Genomic DNA, 14633 nt, shown 5'->3' on the forward strand with positions numbered 1-14633 from the left:
TCCTGTAGTACCATTATTACATTACATTTTTGTAAATGCAGGCCACCTTTTTCTGCTGTGATCAGAATTTCGTTTTCAGGTTCCCTTAATCCCTTAATTCTGGTGGTACGTATACTGTAGTTTGAATTGAGTTTTTGTATTTTTTCCTCTTCTCTGTCTGTCGTTCTAGAAAGTAAACCTATTACGCGGCCAGGTTAAAAGATCTGATATAGAAATCCTCAATCTGAGTTGCCTGAGCACAACCTTGTGAAATGAACTGGACTGTACTGAAGACTTTCTATACATTGACTTCTGGAAAATTACACAACAGCCAACAGGACTTGATGAATATTTAATTGTAGAGTTACGTTCCCCCTTCAAGGTATTGGGTTAATGGGGAAGGATTGATACTACTAGTTGGAAAATCAGTAACTAGAGAGAATAAATTCAACATTATCACTCAAAATTATGAGGCAGTTAAAAATGGGTTATTGTAACATGTGGCTATTGTGCAGACAAAATAATATTTTACTAAAAGAGAAAAGGTGTGGACTGCCCGTCCCTAAGAAAGGTGCTGGATTCTCATGGAAAGCTGGGACAGGTCTGGGTGCGGGGAGGGGTGGGTGTTGCTGATCTACCATTCGCAGGGCACTTGGAAATCTCCCCATTACCCGAATGGGCAGCCTGCACTGAAAGTGAATTGGATAAGTGCTTGAAAAGGAAGAATATAACTGCATAAAGGAAGGGGCAGGGTAATGGATTTAGGGTTGATATCATCTGGGAATTAGTTACAGTAAGTGAATTTATAGCTAGTTTCTGATCACTAGAGAAGAACAACTCCAGATAAATTAGTGTATTGATGAAAACTGCTTTCCTCTGCCCTCCACCAAAGTTTATAATATTTGTACACTTACATTTTCACTTTTCCATCATCTGCTCCTTCTATAGGTTCTTCCTGAAAATGGCAGTGGCCTTTTTAGCACTTGTACCAAGTAGGAAGGCAGTCTTGCATAAAGGGCTGTATGTGGGACTTCTGTTTCTTTTGCCATAATGAAGACTGTTGTTATCTAGTGTACCTGAGAGAAAAAGGGTGCATATGTGAGATGGCTAATACAATTGAGAACAAGGCTGAATATAGAAGCTTCAGAGGGGAAGTGAAAACCAAATGAGAAACAAAGAAATAGTATGAGAAATGACTGGCAGCTAACATATAAGGGAATCCAAAAGTCTCTTATAGGCCTTTAAATAGTAAAACAGTGATAGAAAAGAGGAGTGGGGCCTTTTGGGAACCTAAAGAGATTTATCCATGGAGGCAGGGGGCTAGCTGAGGTACTAAATTAGTACTTTGCATCTGTCTTTACCAAGGAAGAAGATGTTTCCCAAGTCATAGTGAAACAGTAGGTAGTTGAGACATTGGATAGACTAAACATTTGATAAAGAGGAGATATTAGATAGGCTGGCTGTACTTCAAGTTGATAAGCCGCCAGGACCAGATGAGATGAATTTAAGGATGTTGAGGGAAGTAAGGGTGGAAATTGTGGAGGCACTGGCCATAATCTTCCAAACCTCCTTAGATACAGGGGTGGTGCCCAAGGATTGGAGAATTGCAAATGTTATACCCTTGTTCAAAAAATGGTGCAAGGATAAACCCAGCAGCTACAGGCCAGTCAGTTTAACCTTGGTGATGGGGGAGCTTTTAAAATGATAATTCAGGAGAGCATTAAAGTCACTTGGACAAATGTGGATTAATTAAGGAAAGCCAGCACAGATCTGTTCAGGCAAATTATATTTAATTAACTTGCATGAGATTTTTGATGGGGTAACAGAGTGTTGATGAGAGTAATGCGGTTACATGGACTTTGTTATTTTTTCATGGGATGTGGGTTGGGTGTTGCTGGCTAGGCCAGCATTTGTTGCCCATCCCTAATTGCCCTTGAGAAGGTGGTGGTGAGCTGCCTTCTTGAACTGCTGCAGTCCATCTGGTGCGGCTACACCCAACTGCTGTTAGGAAGGGAGTTCCAGGATTTCGACCCAGCGACAGTGAAGGAATGGTGATATATTTCCAAGTCACGGCGGTGTGTGATTTGGAGGGGAACTTGCAAGTGGTTACGTCCCAATGCATCTGCTGTCATTGTCCTTCTTGATGAAAGAGGTCATGGGTTTGGAAGATGTTGTTGAAGGAGGCTGCAGTGCATCTTGTAGATGGTAGACACTGCTGCCACTGTGCGTTGGTGGAGAGAGTGAATGTTGAAGGTGGTGGATGGGGCGGCAGTCAAGCTGGCTGCTTTGTCCTGGATGGTGTTGAGCTTCGTGAGTGCTGCTGGAGCTGCACCCATCCAGGCAAGTGGAGAGTATTCCATCACACTCTTGACTTGTACCTTGTAGATGGTTGACAGACTTTGGGGAGTCGGGTGGGTTATTCGCTGCAGAATTCAGGCTCTGATGTGCTCTTGTAGCCACAGGATTTACGTGGCTGTTCCAGTTCAGTTTCTGGTCAATGGTAAACCCCAGGATGTTAACAATGGAGGATTCAGCAATGGTAATGCTGTTGAATGTCATGGGGCGATGATTAAATTCTATCTTATTGGAGATGGTCATTACCCGGCACCTGTGTGGCGTGAATGCTACCTGCCACTTATCAGTCCAAGGCTGAATGATGTTCAGGTCTTGCTGCATGTGGACACGGTGGCTTCAGCATCTGAGGAGTCGTGAATGGTACTGCACATTGTGCAATTATCAGTGAACATCCCCACTTCTGACCTTATGATGGAGGGAAAGTCATTGATGAAGTGACTGTAGATGGTTGGGCTTAAGATACTACCCTGAGGAACTCCTGCAGCAATGTCCTGGGGCTGAGATGATTGACTTCCAATAACCACAACCATCTTCCTTTGTGCTAGGTATGACTCCAACCAGCAAAGAGTTTTCCCCTTGATTCCCATTGACTTCATCTTGGCTCGGGCTCCTTGATGCCATACTCAGTCAAATGCTGCTTTGATATCCAGGGCAATCACTCTCACCTCACCTTGAGTTCAGCTCTTTTGTCCACGTTTGGGCCAAGGCTGTAATGAGGTCAGGAGCTGAGTGGCTTTATCAGAACCCAAACTGTGCATCGGTGAGCAGGGTGTTGCTGTTAAGTGGTGCTTAATAGCACTGTTGACAACTGCTTTCATTATTTTGCTAATGATCGAGAGTAGGCTGATGAGTGGTAATTGACCGGGTTGGATTTGTCCTGGATAGGATATACGTGGGGAATTTTCCACATTGTCGTGTAGATGCCAGAGTTGTTGCTGTTCTGGAACAACTTGGCTAACGACGCGGCTAGTTCTGCAGCACAAGTCTTCAGTACTGTTGCTGGAATGTTGTCAGGGCCTATAGCCTTTGCAGTATCTAGTGCTTTCAGCCATTTCTTGATATTGCATGGAGTGAATCGGATTGGCTGAAGACTGGCATTTGTGATGTTGGGGATCCGAGGAGGAGGCCGAGGTGGATCAGCCACTCGGCACTTCTGACCGAAGATGGTTGCAAATTCATCAGCCTTTTCTTTTGCACTGATGTGCTGGGCTTCCCCATCATTGAGGATGGGGATATTTGTGGAGTCGTCTCCTCCTGTTAGTTGTTCAATTGTCCTCCACCATTCTCAACCGGATGTGGCAGGACTACAGAGCTTTGAGCTAATCTGTTGGTTGTGGGATTGCATGCTGCTTCTGCTGTTTGACATACCAGTAATCCTGTGTTGTAGCTTCACTGGGTTGACCCCTCATTTTTAGGTGTGCCTGGTGCTGTTGCTGGCATGCTCTTCTGTACTCCTCATTGAACCTAGGTGATCCCCCGGCTTGATGATGGGAGAGTGAGGGGTATGCTGGCCCATGAGGTTACAGATTGTGGTTGAATACTATTTTGCTGCTGCTGATGATCCACAGTGCCTCATGGATGCCCTGTTTTGCGCTGCTAGATCTGTTTTGAACATATCCCATTTAGTACGTGGTAGTGCCACATAACACTATGGAGGGTATCCTTAGCATGAAGATGGGACTTCATTTTCACAAGGATTGTGTGGTAGTCACTCTTTCCAATATTGTAATGGACAGATGCATCTGCAACAGGTAGATTGGTGAGGACGAGGTCAAGTAGGTTTTTCCCTTTTGGTACCCTTACCACTTGCTGCAGGTGCAGTCTGGCAGATATATTCTTCAGGATTTGGTCCACTCTATACCTCTGTGTCACCACCTTTGGTGGGTCTGCCCTGCTGGTGGGACAGGACATACTCAGGAATGGTAATGGTATCTGGAACATTGGACGCAACATAAGTTTCTGAGCATATGAATATGTCAGGCTGTTGCTTGACTAGTCTGTGGGACAGCTCTCCCAGTTTTGGTACAAGCCCCCAGGTGTCAGTAAGGAGGAGAGGCAATATAAACTAAAGGGTACAATTCTAAAGGGGGTGCAGGAACAGAAGGACCTGGGGTGTTTGTACACAAACCATTGAAGGTGGCAGGGCAGGCTGAGAAAGCAGTTAATAAAGCATATGAAATTCTGGGTTTTATAACTAGAGGCATAAAGTACAAAAACAAGGAATTTATGTTAAAGCTGTATAAAACACTGGTTTGCCCTCAGCTGGAGTATTGTGTCCAGTTCCGGACACCACATTTTAGGAAGGATGTGAAGGCATTGGAGAGGGTGTAGAAAAGATTCTTGAGAATGGTTCCAGGAATGGGGAACTTCAGTTACGTGGGCAAATAGGAGAAGCTTGCAGAAGAGAAGATTAAGAGGGATTTGATAGAGGTGTTCAAAATCATGGGTCTGGGCTGAGCAGATAGGGAAAACTGTTCCCGTTGGCGGAAAGATAAAGAACCAGAGGACACTGGTTTAAGGTGATTGCCAAAAGAAGCAACGGCGACAGGAAAAAAACTTTCTTATGCCGCGAGTGATTAGGATCTGGAATGCACTGTCTGAATGTGCGGTGGAGGCAGATTCAATCGAGGCCTTCAAAACAAAACTGGATCATTATCTGAAGAAAAATTTGCAGGGCTATGGGGAAAAGGTGGGGGAGTTGGATGAGGTAAGTTGCTCCAGCAGAGCCGGCACAGACACAGAGCCAAATGGCCTCCTTCTGTACTGTAACCATTCTATGGGAGCTTGAACCTATGACCTCTGTAGAGTAAGAAAGTCTGAAACCATAGCCTGTCGGCTATATTATAAATTATTAAGCTTCAACATGTAGATATTTAAACATTTCTTCCTCTTGTCTCTGTAGAGCTTTCCATCAGATGAAGGATGGCCTTTTGCAAAGTACCTTGGAGCCTGTGGGAGAATGGTGGCTGTAAATTATGTAGGCAACGAACTTTGGAGTTTCTACAATGCACCGTGGGAAAAACGAGTAGACTTGGCCTGGCAGCTGCTGGAAATCGCTGAACAGCTCACTAACAATGATTTTGAATTCGCGCTGTATCTCCTTGACGTCAGCTTTGACAACTTTGCTGTTGGACCTCGGGATGGAAAAGTCATAGTCATTGATGCTGAAAACATAATTGTGGCAGACAAAAGATTCATCAAACAAAGTAAGTTTTTAATTATGCCTCAGTTCAAAAAGAATTGCATTTTATTGGTAGCCTTGTTTTATTTCTTACAAAGATGGCTAATACAATTGTTTTGTGAGTTGGCTGAAGCTGGCAAAACGTTTGTCATAATGGCTTACTTTTCAAAATGTGGTTAAAGAATCGTAGAATCCTAACCATTCATTGCGTATTAAATTATTGAAGTGTTTATTGTTCGTTTCAAAAGAAAGGCCTATGTGGGAAGTTCTATTGGCATGCTGAATACAGTTTTAATTTGCATTCAATGATGCACTTTTCCAGAGTTGAATTACTACTGTAATTGCTTTGTGTAGAATTTATTTACTTTAAGTGCAACAGTTTTTTTTTTCTCAATATTGGCAATTCACCAGATCTCCTCCTATTGGAGATGAGAGGTATGAAATTGGATAAATTGAAGCTGTCCAGATCTGCCCATTGTGCCACAATGTAATCGCATGTACTTATCTATCGCCCAAAATGACTAATGAAAAAATAAAATTACATTGTAAAATAAAATCTCCAGAACTCTCTACCAGTGGAGGACGATCCACATAAATCATGGACAGCAAATTTTAGCCAAATTTTTATAAACCTCATTGTAATAAATCAGTGAAATATACAAAATTAGATCAATGCAGGGTGATTGGAGCTATTATCCGAGGAATCATTATGAATTGATAAAGTTGATGTGTGATTACATTGGTTTCATAATTACAGACCTGCACTGATTACCCCTTTGTGCCACAACTATTGTAATTTCTCATTAACAACAAAAATATTCCTGCATCACTGACTCAATATCCCCAGTTAGATCTATAAAATTGTATCAGTAACTGTAACATGATTGTCAAAAGATTCAAGTAATTTCTGTAAATTGCTTGAATTTTGTCCTGAGCTGCTTTAATGTGTTGTAAAAGATTCCATGGCACTATTTCGAAGGAGGGCTGGGGGATTATCCCTGGTGTCCTGGCCAATATTTGTCCCTCAATCCACTGTAAAGTGCTTTGGGACAACTGGTGGTTGTGAAAGGAGCTATAAAAATACAAGTCTTTTTTTAGGCTATGCCCATCATTCCCCAACTCCTTCTTTGAATTTCTCCAGTCAGGTTTCCATTCCTGTCAGAGCACTGAACTAGCCCTAGTCGAAGACATCCTCTGTGACAGAGGTGCATTTTTCTTTGTTGTCATGCTCAATCTCTATGGCTTTTGACACAGTTGACCACAACAATCTTCTCCAGTGTCTCCCTTTTTGTTGTTCAGCTCAGTGGGACTGCCCTTGTTTGACTCCACAATCTCAGCCAGAGAATCTCCAGAAATGGCTTATCTTCCTACCCTGGCACCATTACCCTCTGGAGTCTCCTAAGGATGTATCCTTGACCTGCTTCTTTTCTTCATTTAATTTTGCCCTTTGACATTTTCATCCAAAGATATGGGGGCAGCTTCCATATGTACGCTGTCGTCACCCAGCTGTATCATTCCACCACCTGTTTCAATCTCTGCATTACTTGTGTCTCAGGCTGCTTGTCAGATATCTAGTCTTGGATGAGTCGTAGTTTCTTTCAGTTAAATTTTGGGTTGATCAAGTCACCGTCTTTGGCCACACCACAAACTTTGCACCTTGTTACCAATTGCATTCCTTTCCTGCCTACTGTCTCAGACTGAACTTGACTGCAAGCAACCTCTGCCTCCTATTCAGTCCCAAGTTGAACCTCTAAACCAATATTCGCATCATCACAAAGGCAAACTACTTGCAACGTTGCCTCCCTCTGCCTCAGCCCATCTAATGCTGAAATTCTCTTCTATGCCCTTTTCACTTCCAGGCTCAACTATTCCACTGCTCACCTGGCTGGACTCTAATCCTCTACCCTCGGTGAACTTCATCTCTTGTTGCCTGAATCCTTTTTCGCTCAAAGTCCTTCTCGCCAATTGTTAATTGCATTTAGGATTCAGGAAAGGATAAATTCTTGTGCTTTTGAAGTGTCAAGGCTGTACAACAAAGCAGAGTTTTGGGTAAAAATAAGCAGAGTGGTACAGGAAGGGACAGAAAGTGATTAAGATGATGTCAGGGAAAATTAGAAAAATGTTGAAGCTAAAAGCACTGTATCGGAATGCACGGAGCATTCACAACAAATTAGATGAATCAATAGCACAGATAGAAATTAATATGTTTGATCTACTAGCCATTATGAAGATGTGGTTGTAAAGTGACCAAGATTGGGAAATATTCCTGGATACTTAACTTTTAGAAAAGATAAGCAAAGTGGAAAGGGAGAGTAGCCCTGATAGAGGATGGGATCAGGACAGTAGAGAGAAAGGATCTTGGCTCAGAAAATCAAGTAGAAGAATCAGTTTGGTTGGAGCTAAGAAATAGCAAGCTGAAAATATTGGTGTGAGTTGTTTATAACCCTCCCCATTCCCCCCCCCCCCCCCCCCCCCCCCCGCCAACAGTAGTTGCGGTGCAGGGCAGAATATAAATCGGATAGTGGATGCATTGGTTTGGATTTTCCAGAATTCCTTAGATTCTGATATAGTTACCAAGGATGGGGAGGTAGCAAGCATAACCCCACAATATAAGAAAAGAGGAAGGGAGAAAAAGGGAAACTAGAGGCCAGTAGCCGAACATCAGTCATAGGAAAAATGCTAAAAGCTATTATTAAGGACGTGGTAACGGCGCACTGTGATTAAGCAGAGTCAACACAGGTTTATGAAAGGAAAGTGTGAAGTTATCCACTTTGGTCGGAAAAATAAAAAAGCAGAATATTTTTTGAATGATAGACTGGAAAATGTTTGCATTTAGAGGGCCTGGCATTCCTTGTACATGAATCACAAAGTTAACATGCAGGTACAGCAAGCAATTAGGAAGGCAAATGGTGTGTTTGCTTTTGTTACAAAGAAATTGGAGTATAGAAGTCTTAACTACAATTATGCAAGGCATTGGTGAGGCCATACCTGGAGTACTGTATGGTATCCTAACCTAAGGAAGGACACACTTGCCCTGGAGGGAGTGCAACAAAGGCAAGTCTATATTTGGAGTTTAGAAGAATGAGAGGTGATCTGATTGAAATACATAAAATTCTTGAGGGGCTTGACAGGGTAAGATGCTGAGATTTTTCACCTGGCTAGGGAATCTAGGACATGAAGTCACAGTCTCAGAATAAGGGGTTGGCCATTTTGGACTGAGCTCAGGAGAAATTTCTTCAAAGGGTCGTGAATCTTTGGGATTCTCTATCCAAGAGAATTATGGATGCTCAGTCGTTCAGTTTTTCGCGACAGAGGTCGATATATTTTTGGGTACTAAGGGAATTGAGAGATATGGGGATAGTGTGGGTAGGTGGAGTTGAGGTGGAAGATCATCCATGATCTTGTTAAATGGCAGAGCACCTTCAAAAAGCCAAATGACCCACTCCAGCTTCTATTATTTTCTTAAGTTGTTCTATGCAATCTCCTGGCAGAGGAGAAAAACAGACATAATCCATGCTAATCAGGGAAAACAATATGGAAAATTTCTCTCTGACCCCTTTAAGCGATCAAAACTAGTTTAGGGGACCACTCAGTTTTTGATTAATATATATGAGGTGATTTACACCCTACCCAGAAAGAAATCTAGCTCGCACTTAAAAGATTTGGATTCGGAAACAATGCAAATTGGTGAAAACTACAGATGCTAAAAAAATTAAAGGCAACAGTTAATTTTAAGGTTGTTGATCAACGAATATAAAATGTTGACAAAATATGCAAATAGGTAGAATAATGGCAAATGAAAATCAATATGGACCATTGCAACAGTAGGCAACATAAATAATTGATATAATAAAATAAAAGCAAAATACTGCAGATGCTGGCAATCTGAAATAAAAACAAGAAATACTGGAAATACTCAGGTTTGGCAGCATCTGTGGAGAGAGAAGCAGAGTTAACGTTTCAGGTCAGTGATCCTTCATCAGAACGGACATAATTGATGAATGGTACTGAAGTAGCTAAGAATGAAAGTCAAAGTGACCAAAGGGGTTTAGTATATTCAAACTCAACATGTTCAAGCAATGCAGAGCACTAATCAACAAAGCAATTAGAATGCTGAAGTATCCAGCTAAAGCAGTACAGTACAAGTCAAAGAAAGTCACGCTGAAATTTCACAGTAGACCAGTCAGATCACATCTTGAGTACTGCATCTGGTTCTGGTCACTGAGATATAAAGGCAATGGGCACAGTTCACAGAACAGCGATACAGCTGACCCCCAGTATCACAGATACAAACAAAAATATTAGATTTTACAGTTTTGAAAGAGACCCAAGGGATGATTTCATAGAAATAAATTCTATGGGAAAGCTAAATGCAGAATATTATTACAAGCTAAGTTTCACAAGGGCAATAAGGCGAAACAGATTTAAAACTAGGAAGGGGCAAATTTAGAAGATGATGCAAAATATTTCTTCAGACTGACCAACACACAAAATGGACTTTGAGGTACAGTAGTGAAATTATTTAAGAACTAATTGGGTTGTGCAATGGGGAAAGTGTTAGGGTGGATGAGCTAAGATTGGTTATATGGCCTTTCTCATCCATATTTATCATGTGATCTTAAGATGTGCCTATTTCTATGCTAGAATTTTAAAATTATTTTTGTTTCCATTTTTATTTTGGAGGATTATATTGAGCATTTTGGTGGTTCTGGGTTAGGCAAAGTAACCGGCATGGCGATGCCTGTAGCAGTTAGTCCTTTGTCAAGTATTATTAGGAGAGCAGTGGGCTTTCAGAGCAGGAAAACAGATTGTGAGTATGGGAGAAGCAGCAGCTGATAAAGAATAGGAAACACAGTACCCAAAGCTACAGTTCATCCTCAATTGTAGCTCACACAGATGCACTTTTACTTCTATTTCCTTCTTCATTCATCCTGCCTGCCCAAGAGAATTGGACTGGAAGTATTTTATACTTAGTTAATATTAGTCTTGATATTTGGGAACCCAATAGTTGCAAAATATTTCCTTTAACCATATCAGAATTGATTATGATGATGTGTAGCTTAATACATATAAAGTGCAGGATGACTTTGAAGTCATACAATCAGAAATGCCGGATTAAATGGATACATTCTGATGCTGCACCTTGTATACAGAATACCCTAAATTTAAGGTTGTGTTATTTGTATTATGTGATGCTTTTTTTTTAACACTGAACTTGCATTATTTACTTAATTTTAATGACTGCAATTAAAAATGTCATTATTCAATGTCTTGAATTAGAAAGTAGATTATATATGAGACTACATAGCATATGTATCTAGAAGTAACTGAGCCCTCTAAGCATGGTTTTTGCAGGAGACAATTGTGATGCGTAAAGCTAAATCACCAGAGTATGATCAGTCTCAAGTCAAAATAAAAAGTCTTTGCACGTTTGTATGCTTACATAGCAAATATTGAGTTAAATTTACTTAATTATTTTAAATTATGAGATTGTTACTGGATTGTGAAGAGTTTTAGTACAACTGAAACACTAACAGAATATGAAATTAAATAATAATCAATGTATTTAAATAATAGAAACATGCTGCAAAACAATTCATGGTCACTCATTCATCTTCCCCATCAGGATAACTGATATTGTGTCATGAATCACAATGCCATTAAAGTTAGCGTTTTGTGATATAACACTCCAACAACTTAGAAACAAAATGCATGACAGTTTGGTGGCAAATCACTATTTTCAAGAACATGACAAACCATAAAACATAGTGACTTTACAACAACCCTCTCAAGATTCTTTGCAATGGTCAAAAACCCCTGTTTCATATGTCATAGACTTGAAAAGGGTTGCACTATGGCTGAAAATTCCTTTATTATTCATGGTTGTAATAAATATTTAATCCTCTGCTGAAATCATATGCCTCACATCCCCAGCTGAAAAAGGCATGGCACTAAAGATAAAATTGAAGCTTATAGAACCACAATAGTGTTGACTCAAAAATCCAGTGAAATTTCAAATGTGACCACCTCACTAAACACTGTCCAAGCATTTTTGTAATAGAATTTTTGTAAACTCTAAATCAGGTCAACAATCACTTTCAATATTTGTATTTTTTTTTTCTAAGTAGTACTGCTCCAGAAGAAGCGCTGAGGGTAGCAAGGGCGCAGTACATACTCTGGGTGAGGGACTCTGATGTCCATCACCGAGAATAGCTCACCAACACCACTGCTGACCGAGTCCTGAAGGGCATATCTGCCACATTGGACCTGCGACAGGTGGTGAGAGAGCTAAGACGAGGGTGAAACCTACTTGACCTCGTACTCACTAATTAGATGTTGCATGTATATCTGTCCATGACACATTGGTAAGAGTGACTACCACACAGCCCTTGTGGAGAAGTAGTCCGGTCTTCATACTGAGGACACGCTCCATCATGTGCGACACCACCAGCTTGCTAAATGAGATAGATTCAGAACAGATCTAGTAGCTCAAAACTGGGCATCCATGAGGTGCCATGGGCCATCATCAGCATTATATTGCACCACAATCTGTAATCTCATGGCCTGGCATATCCCTCACTCTACCATTGCCATCAAGCCAGGAAACTAAACCTGGTTAAATGAGGAGTGTAGCAGAGCATGCCAGGAGCAGCACCAAAAATGAGGTGCCAAACTGAAGTTACAACACACGACTACATGCATATTAAACAGCATGCTATGGACAAAGCTAAGTGATTTCACAACCAGTGGATCAGGTCAAAACTCTGCAGTTCTGCCTCATCCAGTTGAGAATGTTGGTGGACAATTAAACAACTAACTGGAATGAGAAGGCTCCATGAGAATCCTCTTCCTCAATGATGTGGGGGAGGGGGGGAGAAACTAGCATGTACGTGCAAAAGACCAGGCCGAAACATTTGCAACTGAGTACATGATCCATCTTGGCCTCTTAATGAGGTTCCCAGCATCAAAATCTTTGATAATGGACTCTAGAATTTTCCCGACTACCGACGTCAGGCTGACTGGTCTATAATTCCCTGCTTTCTCTCTACCTCCCTTTTTAAATAGTGGGGTTACATTAGCTACCTTCCAATCTGTAGGAACTGTTCCAGAGTCTATAGAATCTTGGAAGAGGACCACCAATGCATCCACTATTTCTAGGACCACTTCCTTAAGTCCTCTGGGATGCATACCATCAGGCTCTGGGGATTTATCGGTCTTCAATCCCATCAATTTCCCCAATCCCATCAATTTCCCCAACACCATTTATCTACTAATACTGATTTCTTTGAGTTCCTCTCTCTCACTAAGCCCTATGTTCCCCAACATTTCTGGTCTGATAATTGTGTCCTCCTTTGTGGAGACAGAACCAAAATATGTATTTAGTTGGTCAGCCATTTCTTTATTCCCCATAATAAATTCCCCTGTTTCTGACTGTTTCTGATTGGCCTTCACCAATCTTTTTCTCTTCATATATAGAAACTTTTACTGTCAGTTTTTATGCTCCTCGCCAGCTTGCTCTCGTACTCTATTTTCCCCTTCTTAATCAATCCCTAGGTCCTCCTTTGCTGAGTTCTAAACTGCTCCCAATCCTCAGGTCTGTTTTTCCTGGCAAATTTGTATGCCTCATCCTTGGATCTAATGCTATCTCTAATTTCCCTTGCAAGCCATGGTTTGGCAACCTTTCCTGTTTTACTTTTGCGCCAGACAGGGATAAACAATTGTTGCAGTCCATCCATGCGCTCTTTAAATGTTGGCCATTGCCTATCCACCGTCATCCCTTTAAGTACATTACAAGAATTCCTCCTCTATGGTATTGTGACTAATTTGATTTGCCCAATCTATATGCAGATGAAAGTCACCCATAATTACAGATGTTCCTTTATCATGCATCTCTCATGTCCTGTTTAATGCCATTCCCAACATCACCACTACAGTTTGGGGGTCTATATACAACCCACACTAACGTTTTTTTACCTGATCCTATCTTGGAAGCATATTGCCGTCCCTTCACTTGCAGGGTCAGAATCCTGGAACTCCCTCTCTACCTACACTCTAAGGACTGCAGCGATTCGAGAAGGTGGCTCACCACCAGCTTCACAAGAGCAATTCGGGATGGGCAATGAATTCTGACCTTGCCAGTGATGTTCACATCCCATGAACAATAAAAATAAATGCAGCTTCAAAACTCAGCATACATTTTAACCTAATTCTATGCAAAACATTTTAAAAATCAACTACAGAAGTGTAGATAAAAATGTAAAATGTCATGCAATAACACAATCTCACATCTAATGACTTCAATTGTGGTTTTACCAGTTATTTAATAAAAGTAACGCAGCTGATTGATATTTATTGCAGTACACACTATAGCCAAAATATGGATATTTTCTTTGAGGGAGTTACATGTGCTGTGGATAAAGGGGAACCAGTGGATATATTGTACTTAGATTTCCAGAAGACATTTGATAAGGTGCCATATCAAAGGTTATTGCAGAAAATAAAAGCTCATGATGTAGGGGATAACATATTGGTGTGGATAGAAGACTGGTTAGCTAACATGAAATGGAGAGTAGGCATAAATGGGTCATTTTCTGTTTGGCAAGATGTAACGATGTGCCACCAGGATCTATGCTGGGGCATCAACTTTTTACAATTTATATAAATGACTTAGATGAAGGGACTGAAGGTATGGTTGCTAAATTTGCTAATGACGCAAAGATGGGTAGCAAAGTAACTTTCGAAGATGACTTTACGGGTCTACAAAGAGATATAGATAGGTTAAGTGAGTGGGCAAAGACCTGGCAAATGTGTGAAATTGTTCACTTTGGCAGGAAGAATAAAAAGGAAGCTTATTATCTAAATGGTGAGAGACTGCAGAGCTCCTGCAGAGGGATCTGGGTGTGCTAGTGCATGAGTTGCATAAGGTTAATATACAGGTACAGCACGTAATTAGGAAATCTAATAGACTGTTACTGTTTATCGCAAGGGGAATTGAATACAAAAGTAGGGAGGTTATGCTTCATTAATACAGGGCATTGGTGAGATCAGATCTGGAGTACTGTGTACAGTACTGGTCTCCTAATTTAAGGAAGGATGTAAATGCGTAGTACAGAGAAGG

The 14633-nt window shown here is 41.1% G+C and overlaps 1 protein-coding gene across 3 annotated transcripts in view; it reads left to right on the forward strand.

Moving 5' to 3' along the window:
• The window catches only part of dipk2ab (divergent protein kinase domain 2Ab), a 288676-nt gene that overhangs the window by 157243 nt on the left and 116800 nt on the right, over positions 1 to 14633 (forward strand). For all 3 annotated transcript variants that reach the window (XM_068042595.1, XM_068042597.1, XM_068042596.1), the window contains one exon: positions 5237 to 5540. In XM_068042595.1, coding sequence (XP_067898696.1) covers positions 5237 to 5540 — 304 coding nt within the window. The remainder of the gene's footprint in view (positions 1 to 5236; positions 5541 to 14633) is intronic.

Source organism: Heterodontus francisci, chromosome 11 (assembly GCF_036365525.1).
Source record: "Heterodontus francisci isolate sHetFra1 chromosome 11, sHetFra1.hap1, whole genome shotgun sequence".
Lineage (NCBI taxonomy): Eukaryota > Metazoa > Chordata > Chondrichthyes > Heterodontiformes > Heterodontidae > Heterodontus > Heterodontus francisci.